The 18187-nt window shown below is 54.0% G+C and overlaps 3 protein-coding genes across 3 annotated transcripts in view; 2 read left to right on the top strand and 1 right to left on the bottom strand.

The window, feature by feature from the left end:
* Nucleotides 1-108: 108 nt before the first annotated feature.
* On the top strand, nt 109-5528 carry RNASEH2A (ribonuclease H2 subunit A). Its single transcript, XM_059696532.1, has 9 exons — nt 109-254; nt 642-1158; nt 1358-1429; nt 1557-1683; nt 1786-1873; nt 3755-3892; nt 3998-4085; nt 5097-5220; nt 5339-5528. The coding sequence occupies exons 2-9, from the start codon at nt 1032-1034 to the stop codon at nt 5472-5474; spliced, it is 900 nt and encodes a 299-aa protein (XP_059552515.1). The 5' UTR covers nt 109-254; nt 642-1031; the 3' UTR covers nt 5475-5528.
* A 1774-nt stretch (nt 5529-7302) lies between these two features.
* RTBDN (retbindin) lies at nt 7303-11943 on the bottom strand. Its single transcript, XM_059696533.1, has 6 exons — nt 11868-11943; nt 11102-11276; nt 10334-10400; nt 10109-10219; nt 8237-8333; nt 7303-7745 (listed from the first exon to the last, which is right to left on the bottom strand). Exons 2-6 carry the CDS (start codon nt 11268-11270, stop codon nt 7518-7520), a joined length of 672 nt encoding a protein of 223 aa, XP_059552516.1. The 5' UTR covers nt 11271-11276; nt 11868-11943; the 3' UTR covers nt 7303-7517.
* Nucleotides 11944-15817: 3874 nt separating this feature from the next.
* MAST1 (microtubule associated serine/threonine kinase 1) overlaps nt 15818-18187 on the top strand; it is a 38093-nt gene continuing 35723 nt past the window's right edge. Inside the window, exon 1 of the mRNA XM_059696530.1 lies at nt 15818-15983. Coding sequence (XP_059552513.1) covers nt 15945-15983 — 39 coding nt within the window. The 5' untranslated portion in view covers nt 15818-15944. The remainder of the gene's footprint in view (nt 15984-18187) is intronic.

Genomic DNA, 18187 nt, shown 5'->3' on the forward strand with positions numbered 1-18187 from the left:
GGGAAGTCCCCAGGTGGGCGGGAAGAAAGGAGGAACGGGGGTGGGGGTGGGGGGTGGGGTGGCGCAGAGGAGGTGGGCATCGGGAAGGGAGACCTGGGGCCCTAGGTCTAGGGCTTGAGGCTGGTGGGGGGGTGGGGGGAGGAGAAAGCTGAGTCCGGAGATGTGAGCAGAAAAGACGTTATCCGGGCAGAAAGGAAGATAGTGGAGGAAAACAGACGAAGGAGCTGTGACCCCGAGGAAGGGCCATGAGCCTGGTGAGAGCTGGGGACCCCCAGGCAGAGGAATGAGCCCTGCTGAGACCAGAAAATAAGATGGGGGAGAGGAGAAGGGCGGGGTGGGGGACAACTGACTCCTGATATACAAGAGTCTCTGAGGTCTTGGGGTCTCAGACCTCGGTTCGGAGGAAGGGGAGGCTTCTTCCGAATGAGACAGAGGCTAGTGGGGGGCGGGCGGAGATCCTGAAGAGGTGCCGAGAGGCAGGTAGATGAGAGAGGCAGTCCAAGGCCTGAGCCCAATGGGGTGGGGACACCTACTCCAGGGCGCCTAGACTTTGTGGAGGGACAGGGATCGCGGTGGCAAATGGCCTGAGTCCAGGTGGGGGGACGGGAGTTCTGGGAGTGTAATGCTATTTCATCTTACAGGCCTGACTGGGCCGTTCCCTTCCAGTTCCGCTCAGTTTCCCGTTTAATTCCCGCTTCTCCCACCAGCCCCGGCGGGCGAGGTTCGGGATACCTCTGAGCGCGGCTTGGAAAGCGACCCCTCCTACCGGGTTTCTGAAAGGCAGAGCGCTGGACTGGGCCTCGGGAACTACAATTCCCAGCGCGGCCTACGGCAGCGGCGTCGGGGTCGGCTGCGCCAACGTCACGGCGGCGGGAGGGTTGGGGGCGTGTCCGGCGCGCTGATTGGTCAGGTCCAGCCACTGAGGAACCTGCGGAAAACGCGCGCCGAGACCTGCGCCTGCAGACCCGGTTCCTGCAGACCGGGTTCCTGCAGACCGGGTTCCTGCGGCTGGTAGTGGCAGCCGCGGCGGCATGGATCTCAGAGAGCTGGAGAGAGACAATACGGGCCGCTGTCGCCTGAACTCGCCGGTGCCCGCAGTGTGCCGCAAGGAGCCGTGCGTCCTGGGCGTCGATGAAGCAGGCCGGGGCCCGGTGCTGGGTGTGTCCCCCGGGCTGGGGTGGAGGAGGGACGTGATCAGGGGGGTGCACATTGCACTGGAATGGGAGCCGGGATTGCACCGGTTTCGTTGTGTGTGAGGTGATAGCCATGGCGTTGGTGATGGCACCGGAAAAAGTGGTGATAATGGAACAAGGATGGCGGCTTTCATGGGCTCACTGGTTGGACCCCATTTTTCCAGGCCCCATGGTTTACGCCATTTGTTATTGTCCCGTGTCGCGCCTAGCAGATCTGGAGGCCTTGAAAGTGGCAGGTGAGCCCTTGGTGTATGTCTGGGGAAGGGGGTTCCTGGGCATGTGCAGGGGCGGATGTAAACTGGAGGGAAAGAGCCGGAATTGGGAGAACCAGCTGCTCCCCTTCTCTCCCAACCCTTTTCCCAGACTCAAAGACCCTGTCGGAGAGCGAGCGGGACAGACTATTTGCGAAAATGGAGGAGGATGGGGACTTTGTGGGCTGGGCACTGGACGTGCTGTCTCCAAACCTCATCTCTACCAGCATGCTTGGGCGGTGAGGGGTCCCCAGGAGGGACCTGGGTAGGGGGCAGCCAACTTGGACTGGAAGGGACTGGTGGCTAGAATGGGTTTGACTGGGCTCTGTTCCCCACTGCAGGGTCAAGTATAATCTGAACTCTCTGTCCCATGACACAGCCGCTGGGCTGGTGCAGTATGCATTGGACCAGGGCGTCAACGTTGCTCAGGTGAGCTAACTGTTGGGTTGCTCCATTTGATCACCTCAGGAGAAAATGGGAGTATGAGTGCAGTGGGCAGTTCAGCATCAGACATATGTCATACCTCAAAAATATGCATTGCTGCTGTTGACTTCCTACTGCTTTTCCTACCCTAAATATGTGACCCATTAAGGACCATGATGGGGCCCCAGCCCCACCCCCCTCTATCTCTACCCTAAAAGCTCAGTGTCCAGAACAAATCCCACATCTGTCCACTAGTCCTAGCCCAGGGCACTCTCCAGTCCTGGATGCCTGCCCCATTCTCTTCCCTGGTTCCCCCACTTCCAGCCTCCTCTCCTACAGTCTGCTCCCGAACAGCAGCAGCTGACAGTCATTTTTTTTTTTTAATGTAAATCTCAACATTTAATTTTCTGAGCACAGTGGAAATTAAATCAGGAACATTCACAGCCAAGGGGAGGCAAATGAGATTAAATTACCAGAGAGAAATATAAGTTGGCATGGTATCGAGTGCTCTGAGGCAAAGAACCAGCTGTTTTGAGAGAATGACATGGGCAAATACACTTGAGGGAGGGAATGGAACCAGGGAGGCCTTGCTGACGAGGTGGCTGAGATCCAGAAATGGAATGTGGAGCTGATGATGCCGTACTGGAGCAGACAGACAAGGGCCCTGCCCTTGGGTTCATGCCCAAGTCAGGGGGATGGATGTTCAGCTAGTAAACAAATAATAAAGGTGATTTCTGAGGACAAAAACTGCTACGGAGATCACTTTCCCTCTTACCTCTCGGCTCCGGCCATGGGGCCTCCCCACCTCAGGGCCTTTGCACTGGCTGTTTCCTCTGCCTAGAACAATTTCCCAGATCTCCACCCACAAGGCTCATTCATTCCTTCATCTCTTCCAGGCCTTTATTCAAATGTCATCACCTCAGCGTGACCTTCCCTGAATTGCCCACCTCCATTTAAAATGACAGCCTCTTCACCCAGCTGGTATGGCTCAGTGGTTAAGTGTCAACCCATGAACCAAGAGGTTACCGGTTTGATTCCCAGTCAGGGCACATCCTCGGGCTGTGGGCTCAATCCCTAGTAGGGAGCATGCAGGAGGCAGCCGATCAATGTTTCCCTCTCATCGATGTTTCTACCTCTCTATCCGTCTCCCTTCCTCTCTCTATAAAATCAATAAAAATTGTAAAAAAAAATGACAGCCTCTTCCAATTCTCCCCTTTATTATTTACCGTTTCTTTTTTAAAAAGATTGTATCAATTTATTTTTTTAAAATATATTTTTATTGATTTCAGAGAGGAAGGGAGAGGGAGAGAGAAATAGAAACATCAATAATGAGAATCATTGGTTGGCTGCCTCCTGCACACGCTGTACTAGCGATCAAGCCCACAACCTGGGCATGTGCCCTTGACCAGAATCAAACCTGGGACCCTTCAGTCCACAGGCCGACTCTCTGTCCACTGAGCCAAACCAGCTAGGGGTTACCCTGTTTCTTGTCTGTGGCCCTCACCAGGGTGTCCCCTCCATGAGAACATGGATTTTTGTCTGGTGTGTTCATTGCCTTTTTCCCACTATTAAGTGCAGCCTATGGTATGCAGTAGGTGCTCAGTAAATGTAGACTGATTACAGCTTGATCAGAAAAAGACTCTTTGGTTCAACAATAAAGATATAAAAATAAATAAAGTTTAATTTGTAGAACTGCAAAAAAAAAAAAAAAGACTCCTTGGGAGGTGATGCTTGAGCTGAGACCCCTGAGAAAAATGCAGCCTGGGACAAGCCAAGAGAAGACTATTCCAGACAGTGGGAACAGCAAGTGCAAAGGCTATGAGGCTGGCTCATTTGCACAGTTGTCTCGGTGTTTGTTGAATGAATACATTTCTGCCACCACTGCAGGTATTTGTGGACACTGTGGGAATGCCAGAGACATACCAAGAGCGGCTGCAGCAGCGCTTTCCCGGCATTGAGGTGACAGTCAAGGCCAAGGCAGATGCTCTCTATCCCGTGGTCAGCGCTGCCAGCATCTGTGCCAAGGTTAGCCCCTCGCTGTCCATGACCGGCTCCCAGCATCTCTTTAGGCAAGAGGCAGGTGTGGATGCCCTGAGGGAGGGACATCTCAAGTGCCTGTTTTGCCCACAGGTGGCCCGAGACCAGGCCGTGAAGAACTGGCAGTTTGTGGAAAAACTACAGGACCTGGACACTGATTATGGCTCAGGCTACCCCAATGGTGAGCGGATGGTGGTAGGGGCTGCTTTGGGGCTGTCCTGAGATAGTGATGCTGGTGGTAACTCTGACAAGGCAGTCCTGAGAGTGGTTCTGCTTACCCTGCTCCGCAGTGGGAGAGGCTGAGGCCCAGACTGGGGGCCACTTGCTCACAGCCATCATGTGGCAAAGCTGGTTTCCAGCTGGCAGGCTCCTTCCTCCCTGCTCCCTTCCTCTCTCTGCTCTCTGGAGCCCCAGTGAGAGACTGAGGCCCATGGTGGGTGGGTGTCTGTTTGTTAAGGGGAAGGGGGCAGGATGAGGGGCCCTGGCTTTTGTCCCATGGCCCCAGCTTAAATCCATAGTTTTCTCCCAGCCTGAGACTCAGTTTCCTTGTTTGACTTGGAAGTGATTGTGCTCCCCCAACACACACACATAGAAGGGCAGAGTTGAAGATTCAAGGTGGTTGGGTTCAAGGAACCCCTTGACCCTTCTGAGGCCCAGGAAGAGACTGGCAGGTGGGTGGGGCGACACAGTCTGTGATTGGAACTTAGGTGAGGCCAAAGTGAAGAAACCAGGTCCAGGCCAGACACAGTTTGGCCAGCATTTGGTGCTTACTGAGCACCTGATGCATGCTGTGTAGGGTCCAGCCTTGGGGATATAGCTGTGAGCAAGACAAACAAGGATTTCCCTGTCCCCACTGAGCTCATGGTTACGTGGGGGGAGACAAACATTAACCTGATGACCCACAAATGCTGGTTTAATGACTGTTGTCCTATGGGGTAAAGGAGAGGTCTCAGAGGCAGGGCAGTCTTCTTAAATTGTACCTGAGCAACTGTTGGCCAGGTAGAGAGTCCAAGAAGACCTGCCTGTGCAAAGGTCCTTGAGGCAGGAAGATGTCTCAGGTAGTGCAAGGTGCCTTAGATACTCAAGAGGAGGCCTGAGATGAGATCATGGGGCCTCAGATGGAGTCTAGGGAGCTGGGGCTTTATGACAGGGCTCAGGGGCTGTCACCGTTGCCACTCCACCCCTTCCCTAGATCCCAAGACGAAAGCATGGTTGAGGAAGAACGTGGAGCCCGTGTTTGGCTTTCCCCAGTTTGTCCGGTTCAGTTGGCGCACGGCCCAGAGCATCCTGGAGAAGGAGGCGGAAGGTGTTACGTGGTGGGTGTCCCAGAGGTGCTGTGAGGAGGGAGGGAGGCTAGGGCTCATCCCAGCCTGGGAGGGTGCACCCCCCAACCCCCAAAAGCAGGTGGTCAGTGTCACCACCTCTCGCCTACAGGGAGGACTTGCCAACAGGGGATCAGGAAGGACAAGGGAGGATTACATCCTATTTCAACGAAAAGCCAGGAAACCGCCCCCATCTCCCCCACCGGTACTTCCAGGAACGCGGCCTAGAGTCAGCGACCACTCTCTAAGAGCCAGCCTGTACCCCTTTACCTTCAGTTTGTGATTAAAATTGCTTAAGGAAAGCCAGGCATGGGGGTTGTACTTTGGGGTGCAGGTGGCTGGACCCAGCCGCTGACTTTTGTAACCTAAACAAGGTAGTGGGCACTGGGTGATTGACTTTATTTTTAAAAAATTTATAGGAGTTTATTTGAGCCAAAATGAGGACATATGCCTGGGAACAAGATCGCAAATGCTCCCTGGTTCTACTTAAAAATATATACTTGTGTGATGCAGAATTAGGAAGGAGCACATTGGGAAGCACCCTGCCCCGGCTCACAGGTGGGCTTACCTGGTGTCTCAGTCTGTTGGGGCTGCAATAACAATATACCAGACTGGGTGGCTTATTAACATCAGACATTTATTACAGTCCTGAGGATGGAAGTCCAATGTTAGGGTGTCAGCATCGTCGTGTTCTGGCGAGGGCTCTCTTCCGTGTTGAATGCTGCCACCTTCTCACCATGTCCTCACATAGGGGAGAGGGGGAGGGATCTCTGTGGGATCCCTTTTATACGGGCACTAATTCCATTCCTGACAGTCCCACACTCATGACCTAGTTGCCTCCCAAATGTATCACCTCTTTAATACCGTCATCTTTGGGGGTCAGGATTTCAACATAGGCATTTCAGAGGGGACACATTCAGACCATAACAGGTGCCTCCTAGGTCCCTCCAGAGATAACCCAGGTATATTCTTTCCCACAGTTCTTGTTTTTTACACAAGTGGGAGGAAACTATACCCTACATAGCGCACATTCCTCTTTGTGCCACGTATGTCTTGGAGGTAATTCCAAGTGGGTATCTAAAGACCTGCCTCATTGCTTTACAACTGAAGAGCCCTCTGTGGCATGACTATCCTGTAGTTTTATGCCTCTTAATAGACACTGAGTTATCGCTCCGCTTGCTGTGAAACCTGAATAGTAGGGAATTACGGGGATGGGCCATCATTTCTTGTGCACAGCTTTGTAGGATAAATTCCCAGAGGTGGGGCTGCTGGGTTAGAAAATGTATGTGTTTATCACTTGGAGAAGATATATTTTCCGATTGCCCTCCGTGGAGGCTTGTACCTAATGGCACTCCCACCAGTAACGGAAGTGAGCACTGAGGGCAGGGAATGAACCTGAGCTATTTCAGCAGTGCCTAGCCCTAGACACAGGAGGCATCCATCAATCTTGCTCTATTGACTTAAAGAGACCTTGCCCCTGTTTGCCAGGTGAGGATAAAGAGGAGGAGGATTAGTAGTGGTGCTTACAATCCAAATCCCGAACCTGAGTCCAGTCCTTTGCCTTAGGGCAGTGGTTCTCAACCTTGGCGGCACATTAGAATCACCTGGGAATCTTTTTAAAAATCCTGATTTCTGGGCCTCGTCCTCCGGAAATTGTTTCTTTCTTATGGGGTGTGGCCACAACATTAGTAACAAACAGAATTTCCGGAGGACGAGGCCCAGAAATCAGGATTTTTAAAAAGATTCCCAGGTGATTCTAATGTGCAGCCAAGGTTGAGAACCACTGCCTTAGGGATTTGGAAGAATGGGGAGGAAGGAAGGCGGCTTCTTGTGTGTCAGGGCGCTTCTTGCTGGTGGCACACAGTGGGAGAGCTCACCTCCTGCCCCGGTCGGTCAGCCCTTCTCTAACCCCGTCTCTCCCCCCTCCCCCCATTTCTAGCGCCTGAGTATTCCAAATGACACACCGCTGTGAATGAGCCCCGAACTCGGGCCTGAGGGTTAGCCGTGGGACACATCAGTCTGGCAGCTATCTTTCCCACCTGTTTCCCCAAGAGGCTGCCACATCAAGTGCTCTAGTTGGCGACTTTATTCGGGGGAGAGGGGGAAATGAGCTAGAGTTGAGTTTCTCTAGGAATCGGAGAGGAGCGAGTCTCTGGGGTTCTAGCGAGGAGGGACAGGGCTCCGGAAACCAGAAGGCAGAGAGGGAGAGGGGGGGAGCTCTGAGTGACTGTGGGGGCCGGGCAGGGCGTGGGGATGGAGGGACGCCTCTTCCCTCGGGGGCCGGGCGCCCCCTAGGGGCCGCCGCCGCTTCCACTGCCACTCCCGCTGCCTGCCACGTCCTGGATCCGGGTGCGAGGGTGGCGGGGGCGTGGGAAGGTGGCCTCCCGGGCCCTGCGCCCCTGTCTGCGAGTCGGAAGCACCGAGATGGAAATGTTGAGGCAGTCGCCACCGCCAGGAACTACCGCCGGCAGCGTGTAGCCCGGCACCGAGCGGCAAAGGTCCACCCCGTCGGCGAAGGTCTGGGAGGAGAGGTGGCCTTAGGGCCGAGTGGGCGTTTTCAGGACGGGGGTGTGGGGGGCGGGGGGCTTACGGAGGGAAAGCCTGGGAGTTCCTTAGAGAGTCCGGGCCAGGGGAGCGGTCTGGGGGAGGACGGTTCCGCCTCTTGGTCTTTGTGGGAGTCTGGGGGAGGACCCGGGGGGCGGGGACTTGAGGAGGGCGGGTAAGTAGTTCTTCCTGGGTGCCCAGGGGCTGGGGCCTAGGGAAAGGTGAATGGGCATCTGGACCGTCAGACTGGATGGGCCTGGAGCAGAGACAGGCCCCCGGGAAGAACAAAATAGGTCTCTGAGGGCCTTAGGGGGGCTACAGGCGTACGTACGCATTCCACTGGAGGTTGGGCTGGAGAAGGGGGAAGGGTGGGAGCAGGGTCTTGGGGTGCTGGAACAGACTCGGACCGAGGCCGTAGTACGGGGAGCTTTCAGCCTCTTCCTCGAGCCCGCGGTCCCGCGCTCACCTGCCCGTAGGGCCTGCAGCCAGGGTCGCAGTCCCTCATTTCTAGGGGTGGGAGCCAAGTCGGGCCGCAGGTGATAGCACTTTTGCAGATGGCAACCCTGGGGTTGGTGTGTGGAGAGGAGGTGGGTAAAGGCGCTGCGGTTTCGTTCCAATGGGATTCCTGCTCTCCAAGGATCTGTGTCTGCCTCTCCCCCGCCCCCTTCCAGGTCCTGCCTCTTAGTACCACGCCCCTACAAACACCACCCTCCAGATTTCACCCCGCCCCATATTCTCTCTTTTATTTTTATTTGTTTGTTTGTTTATTTATTTTAGCCCTAGTCGGTTTGGCTCAGTAGATAGAGCGTCGGCCTGCAGAGCAAAGGATCTCGGGTTCGATTCTGGTCAAGGGCAGGTACCTTGGTTGCAGGCTTCTCCCCTGCCCAGGCCCTGGTCCAGGCATGTGTAGGAGGCAAACAATCGATGTGCTTGTTTCTTTTCTTTTTTAAAAAATATATGTATATATATATATATTTTTTTAAATATTTTATTGATTTTTTACAGAGAGGAAGGGAGAGAGATAGAGAGTTAGAAACATCGATGAGAGAGAAACATCGATCAACTGCCTCCTGCACATCTCCTACTGGGGATGTGCCCGCAACCCAAGTACATGCCCTTGACTGGAATCGAACCTGGGACCTTTCAGTCCGCAAGCCGACGCTCTATCCACTGAGCCAAACCGGTTTCGGCTAAAAATATATGTATTTTTATTGATCTCAGAGAGGAAGGGAGGGGAGAGAGACAGAAACATCAATGATAAGAGAGAATCACTGATTGGCTGCCTCCTGCACGCCCCACACTGGGTGGGGATCGAGCCTGCAACCCAGGCACTGCCCTGACTGGGAATCGAACCATGACTTCCTGGTTCATAGGTCGATGCTCAACCACTGAGCCATGCTGGCCGGGCTCGATGTGTTTCTCTCACATCAATGTTTCTATCTTTCTCTCTCTCTTCCACTCTCCCTAAAAATAAATGGAAAAATATCCTCTGGTGAGGATTAACAAAAAAACAAACAAAAATTTTTTAAATTGATTTCAGAGAGGATGGGAGGTGCGGAGAGAGATGGAAACATCAATGATGAGATAGAATCACTGATCAGCTGCCTCCTGCACACCCCACACCAGGAATTGAGCCCACAACCCGGACATGTGCCCTGACCGGGCATGTGACCTCCTGGTTCATAGGTCACAGCTCAACCACTGAGCCACACCAGCCGGGCCACCCCATATTCTCTACACATACCCAGAGCTTTGTCACCACTGGCCGAGTCCCTGCCCATCACAGACCATCTGCTATAAGCTAACCCTTTTGTTTGTTTGTTTGTTTGTTTGTTTGTTTATCCAGGTTTTCCCTTTTAGCTTCTGTTTTCAATCAAGAGGCCCCACCCCTTTATGTAAAAACTGGTTCCTGGGAGGCCACGCCTCCCTACTGCCCATCTTAAAAGCCAGGGGCACCCTAATCAGTTTGGCTCAGTGGATAGAGCCTTGGTCTGCGGACTGAAGGGTCCCAGGTTTGGTTCCGGTCAAGAGCATGTACCTTGGCTGCGGGCATATCCCCAGTGGGGGGTGTGCAGGAGGCAGCTGAGCGATGCTTCTAACTCTCTATCCCTCTCCCTTCCTCTCTGTAAAAAAATCAATAAAATATATTAAAAAAAAAAAAAGCCAGGGGCTATACAGGCCCCTCCCCTTCCTGCCTGGCTTCAAAACACCAGGCCTCATGCTTTAGAACCTGGCCACGTTGGAGGTAGGCCATGTCCCTTCAAACTCGAGGACCTGTAAGCTGCAGATCCTGCCTTCGGCCCCACCCACAACACAGGCCATTCTTCCCACCTCCTACCAGGCATGGCAGAGCTCCGGGCAGAGCAGCTGTGTCTGGTGTACCCCCAGTAGCAGGAGGCGGAAGCGACTGCGGAGAGCAACTTGGAGGTGTCCCAGAAAGGATTCGCACCTGGACATCGGGAGAGACAGGACTGGATGGGTCAAGATGCCAGGGGGCTCTGGCCCCTGGGTGGGGCAACTGGAGCAAAAAGCATAAGGAAACACTGGGTGACGCTGTACTCACCTGGGGCTAGGCTTCCTGCAGCCCTCCGAGAGGATTCCAAGTTCCAGTGCCTCTGGCGTGTCCATCTCTGAGGGACAGCAAGCAGGGCAATAGAGAAGGGAACTTCTTTCAGTTGAGGCTTTGGATCCTCATGTAGGGTTGACCTCAATAATATAATTCCTCTCAAACAAAATAAGATACTTTGAGGTGTAAGTAATAATCATTTATCATAATCATAATCAGCTAATTATTTTCATGTCCCTAGTCGTGGTATTAGTGCTCAAATGCTTGCATACACCCCTTTACAGCACCCCTACGATTTCTATTATTTCTCCCACTTTTTAAAAAATGTTTTTTTTATTGATTTTAGAGAGGAAGGGAGAGGGAAAGAGAAACGTCAATGATGAAAAAGAGTCATTTATTGGCTGCCTCCTGCACACCCCATGCTGGGAATCAAGTCTACAACCCGGACATGTGCCCTGACTGGGAATGGAACCCTGACCTCCTGGTCCATAGGTGGATGCTCAACCACTGAGCCATGCTGGCCAGCCTCTCCCACTTATTAGTGGCCCACATAAGGCCCAGAGAGGTTAAGTGACTTGCCTAGGGTCACACAGCTACAAAGTGGCAGAGTTTGTATTTTAACCCAGACAATCTGACTCCAAAGCCTGTTATCTTTAACCAACATTCTTAAGCACTGGCCCAGGCTGCCCACCTGGAAATTGTCATTGCTGTGTTGGACTGTGCATTCTTGGGAGTTGGGGGTTAGGCAGGGTCTGGAGTGCTCACCTGCTAGGTGCAGCTGGCCTGTACCCAGATCAGCTGCCAGCCTATGGTGTCTCTGGGACCTAATGGGGAGTGCACGGCTCCCTCCACATGCCCCTAGCAGGATCCATGCCAGAGTCAGTTGCAGGACCCAGGCCAGGCCCCTTGGTCGTGTACAGCCCCTGCAGGCCATGTCCACCTGAGATAAGAGTCAGCTCAGTTATGGGTGAGGTTTGGCTGTCCTTTTCTGGGAGCTCAGGGTGATACGCTTGATGTACACTCAAGGATGGTACCAGGCAGAGCAGAGAATGGGCAGTTGGGAGGCATTGACCAAAGACCTTAAAATCCCAGGGGGCCACCAAGGCCTGGCTCTGACCCAGGAGTCCTGTCCCCCCCCCCATCCCAAGTGTTACCCAGTTTGACCATGCTGCCCCACCCTGCTCACATCCACCAGGACCTCCCACCCTTTCAGCTCTTAGACAACCCCCTCCATTTTCAGAACTAAGGGGACATCTCCAGCTCTTTCAATGTCCTGCCCAGTAAGTCCTGTCTTCTGTCCAGTCTCCGCCCTCCCTCTCAATCCCCGCTGGCCCCTCTCATGGTCACCTTCTCAGTCTACAATCGGCTTAGGGGCTGCTACTCAGGGCTGGGCCTTTGGAATCAAGCTTGGCTGTGGCAGGAGTCAGGTTCTGCCGCTGGGGTCCAAAAATCCTAGGTCACAAGACTGAGAGTCTGTGGAGACAAGACGATTCCCCCCCCCCCCCCCATGCCCCCTTGGGGCCCCTCTCACCTGTTAGCAGGACTGGGGTCTAGGGTGCTGCTGAGACACCTCAGGGTTAAGTCCAGGAAACGAACTAAAGGGGCGTGGTTTGATGCAGGGGAGGTGTTTTCCAGCACCACGCCCCCTGCCCCAGCTGACCAAAGGCTGAGGACCTGGGACTGGTGTACTTATGTACATCCTTGTCTTTATTGTTGAGTTGTGGCATAAACTATGGATCTATATGTGTGGGGAGTATGTGTCATGTCGAATGAGGGTGTGTTTGTGTGGCTGTGTGTGTTTTGTGTTGAATGTATGTTGTGTGCAGTTTTTTTAAAAGAATATTTTTATTGATTTCAGAGAAGAAGGGAGAGGGATAGAGAGATAGAAACATTAATGATGAGAGAGAATCATTGATTGGCTGCTTCCTGCACACCCCCTACTGGGGATCGAGCCCACAACCCAGGCATTTGCCCTTGGCTGGAATCAAACCTGGGACCCTTCAGTCTGCAGGCTGATGCTCTATCCACTGAGCCAAACTGGCTAGGGCTGTTGTGTGCGGTTTATATGTGCCTATTGCTTGTGTGGCTGTGTATGTGTTCAAATTCTGAATGAGGAGAACTGTATGTGTTCCAAGCCAAGTGTGTCCAGTTGAGTAAGAATCAGGTAATAAATGTAGGCAAGGGGAGTATAGAATCAGTTTAGAATGGGTGTCCTGTGAAAACGTTGGATCAGTGAGTAGATAAAGTCAGTGGGTAAAGATTGTTTTGTTTTTTTAATTTTAGGGTTTTTTAAATTCTCACCCAGGGATATTTTTCCATTGATTTTTAGAGAGAGTGGAGGAGAGAGGGTAAGACAGAGAAAAATATGTGAGAGAAACACATTGATTGGTTGCCTCCTGCACAAGCCCCAACCAGGGACTGGGCCAGGGAGGAGCCTGCAACCAAGGTACAGGCACTTGATCGGAATCGAACCCGGGACCCTTCAGTCTGCAGGCCAACACTCTACCCACTGAGCCAAGCCAGCTAGGGCTAATGGTTGTATGTGTGTGTGTATGTGTTTTAAGTTTTTTAAAATATATATTTTTATTGATTTCAGAGAGGAAGGGAGAGGTAGAGATAGAAACATCAATGATGAGAGAGAATCATTGGTCAGCTGCCTCCTGCATGCCCCACACTGGGGACTGAACCCACAACCTGGGCATGGGCCCTGACCAGGAATTGAACCGTGACCTTCTGGTTCATAGGTTGATGCTCAACCACTGAGCCATGCTGGCCGGGCAATGGGTAAAGGTAGTTGATCATAAATGTTGAATATGAATGAACAAGAGGATGTTGTCTGTGTAGAAAGGGTGTGTCTGCATCTGAAATATGTGTGTCCCAGTTTGTGTAAATGTGTGTCCCTTGAAAACATTTCTTCAATTGGTTCAACGAACATTTATTGAGCACCTGCTCTCCCTCAGATTCTGGGGATGCAATAGTGCCCAAGACATGCAAATCTCAATCCTCATAGACCTGACATTTTAATAGGAGAGTATGATAAGAAAAGCAGCCCTGCCAAAACAGGTTTGGCTCAGTGGATAGAGCGTCAGCCTGCGGACTGAAGGGTCCCAGGTTCGATTCCGGTCAAGGGCATGTATCTGGGTTGCAGGCACATCCCCAGTAGATGTGCAGGAGGCAGCTGATCGATATTTCTCTCTCGTCAATCTTTCTAACTCTCTATCTCTTTCCCTTCCTTTCTGTACAAAAATCAATAAAATATATTTTAAAAAAAGAAAAAAGAAAAGCAGCCCTGCCCTAGCCAGTTTTTCTCAGTGGACAGAGCGTCGTGCTGTGGACCAAAGGGTCCCGGGTTAGATTCCTGTCTAGGGCATATACCTTGGTTGCAGGCTTCTCCCTGGCCCTGGTCCTGGTTGGGGCTCGTGCACGAGGCAACCAATTGATGTGTTTCTCTCACATCCATGTTTCTGTCTTTTCCTCTCTCTTCCATTCTTCCTCAAAATCAATGGAAAAATATCCTTGGGTGAGGATTAACAGAGAGAGAGAGAGAGAGAGAGAGAGAGAGAGAGAGAGAGAGAGAGAGAGAGAGAGAGAAGAAAAACAGACCTGCAGTTGGTATGTGAATGTGTGTGTGTGTCCATGTGTTGTTTTGGGATGATCGTGTGTCTGCATGTTCGATGAGAGTTTGTGTGTAGCTGAGCTTCCTTTGGTTTTTGGAACTGTGTGTGCATGCTTGTGTTTGTATGTGTTGTTTGTGTGTGTTTGCACTTGCTGAATGTGTGTGTTTGCATTTTCTAAGTATGTGCAGAGTGTGAGTTTATGTGTATATATGTGTGTGTCTGCTGAGTATGTGTGTGTGTTTGCAAAGTGTGTGTATGTCCGTGGAGTATTTGCAGAGTGTGTGTATATGAGTATGTGAGGCTGAGCATGTGTTGGTATGTTCAGGTTTGTGTGTTTGCAGAATGTATGTGTACGTGTGTATGTGCCTGTGCTTGTAGAGTGTGCATATATGTGTTTTTGTGAGTGATTACCACAAATCTCCATTTCTTCTCAGGATAGTGCAGAGTTTTTGTCTATTTTACTGACTGTTGTACTTCTAGATCCCAAAACATTAATTTGCACACACTAGGTGCTCAATACAAGTTGAGTAAACGAAGCAATTAGGAGGCACTGTCTTTGGGCCCTTCTGTGGCATCCATTGGTATCCTGGAGGCGTCAGCACCGAGACCTGGTGAGCCTAACTGTCCCTGACCCATTTTGGTGCAGTCCAGGGTGCTTGTAGGTCTGTGCCTCCCGCCAGCCGTTCCTCTCCCCTGACCTCAGCCCCCAACCCTGCGCGCAGATTTCAGCACCGCGGACAGGAGCTCCCGACAAATCAGCACCACGGAGAGCACCCACAACACCACAAAAATGCAGACCAACAGAAATGAAACAGATTACTTAGGCAAAGGCGCAGAGATGAGGAGACAAGCGCCCAAGGGACACCCAGACTAGCCCTCTCCATCGCCTCGTTTGAGAAGCTCATGTCGCTCCTGTCTAGTGACCACGACCTCCAGAGCGCCCAGGCCAGTGATGGGCCAGATTCTTGGGAAGACCCCAGTTTCCAATTCCTAGACTTGGCGTGGGAAGCTCTCTGATGCTTTCCACTCTCTGGGAAGCATGGTCAGTATGGCTTCAACTATGGGAACCCTGCGGAGGGGTGGGGGTCGAAAATCGCTCCAGCTGCCCACCTTCCCAAAGACCAGCTAATCATCCCTATAAATACAGCCTGGCCTGGCCTGACCTGGCTCTTTAATCCTGACAGGGAAGGAGGGGGTCACTAGCGAGGCTGAAGAATCTCTGTTTGGGAAAGGAGGGGCGGTATGTGGATGTAAATGTTTTTCTGAAGGGGCATCTCCCGTGAAGACGGGTCTTCTTGGTGAAAATGTCACTTTAAAATCTCTCTCCTTGGGATATGGGGAGTCTCATGGGTGGGGACAGTTCCCCACAGAGAATATGGCATTTAGGGGGTCGCTCATTCACCAGGCTCCCCACGTGAAATGTCTGTCACCGTGGGAACTTTGCAGAAATGTTTCTTCCTGGGGGAGGGGAGCTTGTGAGAGGAGGACTCGCCTCTCAGTGACCATCTGTCTCGGGAATGATTTTCTGGGTGAGGGGAGAGTTTGATTGGTGAGGGCCTCCCTGCGGAGAGGATGTCCCCATGGGAAGGTTCCCTGTTGGGTCGCGGGGGCACTCCCATAGGAAACCTATCTGTGAGGCTATCGTTCTAGGTATTTCTTGGGCTGGGCTCTACCCATGAGCATGTCTCTCCCCTGGGGCGCCTCCTCATAGGGGTCCCTCGGTAGCTCGGCTGTCTCTCCGGTTATCTGGAGGCTCCTCCCCCGCCTCCCCCACCCCCCAGCGCAGGGGACCTTGGCCGAGGCCCGGCTCCAGCGCCCAGACGCAGTGACGGTGCCAGACCCGCCCCACTTCGCTCCGCCCCCGTGCCCCCCCCACCCCCCAGCCGCCGACGCCGCGGTCCCCGCGGCTTCTCACTCCCTCCCTCCTCCCGCCGCTGCCACCACCGTCGCCTCCCTCCTCCCTCCCCCGGGCTGCAGCCGCCTCTGCCGCCATGGACGACTCGGGCCTGATCCGCCGCCGGAGGCTGCAGGTAGGTGGTTGCCCCGGCTGGGCGGAGAGGAAGGGGTCGGCGCCCTGGGGCGGGGCCGGGCTGGGGGCCGAAGAACTTGCGCCGGGGTTCGCCTCGGCGCCCCCTCACCTGGCCTCGGGTTGCTACCCGCACGGAACGCGGTGGCCGAGCGTCCTGCCGCGCTGGGAGCCCCGCCCCTCAGGCGCCGCCCGGGGATCCAGGGCTCTGAAGGAGGGGGTGCAGCTCCACTTTGAGGAGAGCCTGCGGGGCGCCCGGCCAGCCGGAGGGGAAGGGGCCGGGGCCGAAGTCATCACCCTGGAACTCCGCCGGGCTGGGGTGAGGGGGTCCAGAGCAAAGTTCCTGCCCCAGGGCTCCCGCCCCTCGGGGCCGCCAGCACCACCGCAGCCGTAAACATGTTTGTGCGGCAGCCTCGCCCCTCGCCACCTCCGGCGCCTTTGGAGGTGCGGAGACCCTCCGAGACGTCCATGCACCTGCCCAGCCACCAGGCTGCTTCCTACTGACCTAATTGGACAGGCACCGAGACAGCCTCGCTCTTTATTGCCCTCCCCTCCACGACACCTCCCCCATCCTCAAGTCCAGCGCAGCTTGTGGGTGGGCGGGAGCGATTTTTAGCTCCTTGCAGCCTTAGAAGATGCTGGTCTCCAGGCTGCGCAGGCGCGGGAGGCGTGGGCCCACTGCTCGGAGTCGGACACTGAGGACTGTTGTGGAGTGTAGGGAGGCGGGGACACATCGGGAACTCCCACTTCCAGGACGGGTGGGGATTGTGACGCTGAGAAGGGTCTTCTCCTGTCTTTGGTGTGTCCTTCTAAGGGTTAATAGAGCGGGTTGGTGTTGCTCCCAAACAGACCTCAAAGGGAAAACTGATCAAAGCTTCACCCCAAGGCCTGCCTGGGGTCTGGTCCTTCTGAGCCTTTTTGGAGCTCAGGTCTGTGCTAGATGATCCGGAGGGGTTTAGATAAAGCCTGACGGGGTCCCAGACCCAGGCTCCATCTCTTGCCTGGAGCTTGGGAAAAGAAGGGGGGGGGGGCGGGTTCCAACCCTCATTCAGGGCCTTGTCCTTTCTGGACTTCTCTAATCCACCATCCCTGAGGTTGGAGGCCAAGGTGAGCTGATCAGTCACTGCAGCAGGAGAAATCGGGGTCAGACAGCAGGAAGGACTTTCCAGGTGTCTGGATGATGCTGGAGCCAGACCTATGTTGCAAAGCTATTTTGCTTTCACACAGAGCTCAGATGGCCTCATCTGGGAGCCTTGGACTCTGTTAGTCTTTCCTCTCCGTTCCAGGCCTGACTTAGGAGAAAGGGTTCTGAGGAAAGGGAGGGAGCTGCGGCAAAGCCAGAGCAAGCGCTGAAGGAGCCAGGACGGGTACGCGCTGTCGGATCTCCAGGAAAAGGGAGGGGAGGGGCGGGGCCTGCCTGAGCTGTGCCTCCGCCCTCCAGGCCGGCGCCGATTCCCATTGGCTCAGCGCCACGCGGGATTTCTGTCTCCCGCAAGACCACACCTCCAGCCCAGGATCCTCCCACTCGCCCTCCAGTCCACCCGGAGGCAGCCACTAGTTTTTGCCACCGGCGCGAGTCTTGCTCCTACCTCTTCCCTCTGGCAGGGTCGGGTTAACCAGTTCGTTGCCTGGATACACCCTCACGCTGGTGCAACCCCTTAAGAACTGTCCCACAACCTCTGAGCGCCCGAGGGTTCCCTGTGAGCACCTGGGATCGTTTGGACAGCATGCGGGTTCCCATGCCCTGTTCGCAGCGCCGTCCATTAATCCCAGGGAGATGGAGCATCTGCTTGGCAGAGCCATTCTGCAGCTGGGGATGGATGTGACGTCTGTTACACTGACGCCAAGGATCCAAATCCTCTCCGGCTCCAGTTTGCCCCTTTGTTCGACCTTAGAATGTTTAGGACCGCGAGCCGGTGGAGCTAGGTTTGAGGACTTCTCCGGGAGGGGCTTAAAGGTTCCTCAGGAGCTCACCTTCAAAAGCCAAGTGTCCCCAGGTCTGGAGTCCGGGGCTCCGTGGCCAGAAAATCCAGGTCTTGATTTCACTTGGGCCATTGCAGTCTTGCAGCCGGCCAGGCTGGTCCAACACGCAGCTCATTCAAGCTGATCCTGCTAAGAAAGGGGGAAAACCCGGTATGGATTTCAAGTCACCCAGTGGCTCTGTGGGGCAGGACTGCTGCTGTAGACATTGTGCCCTTTGACCCCAAC

The sequence above is a fragment of the Myotis daubentonii genome, chromosome 5, assembly GCF_963259705.1.
Source record: "Myotis daubentonii chromosome 5, mMyoDau2.1, whole genome shotgun sequence".
Lineage (NCBI taxonomy): Eukaryota > Metazoa > Chordata > Mammalia > Chiroptera > Vespertilionidae > Myotis > Myotis daubentonii.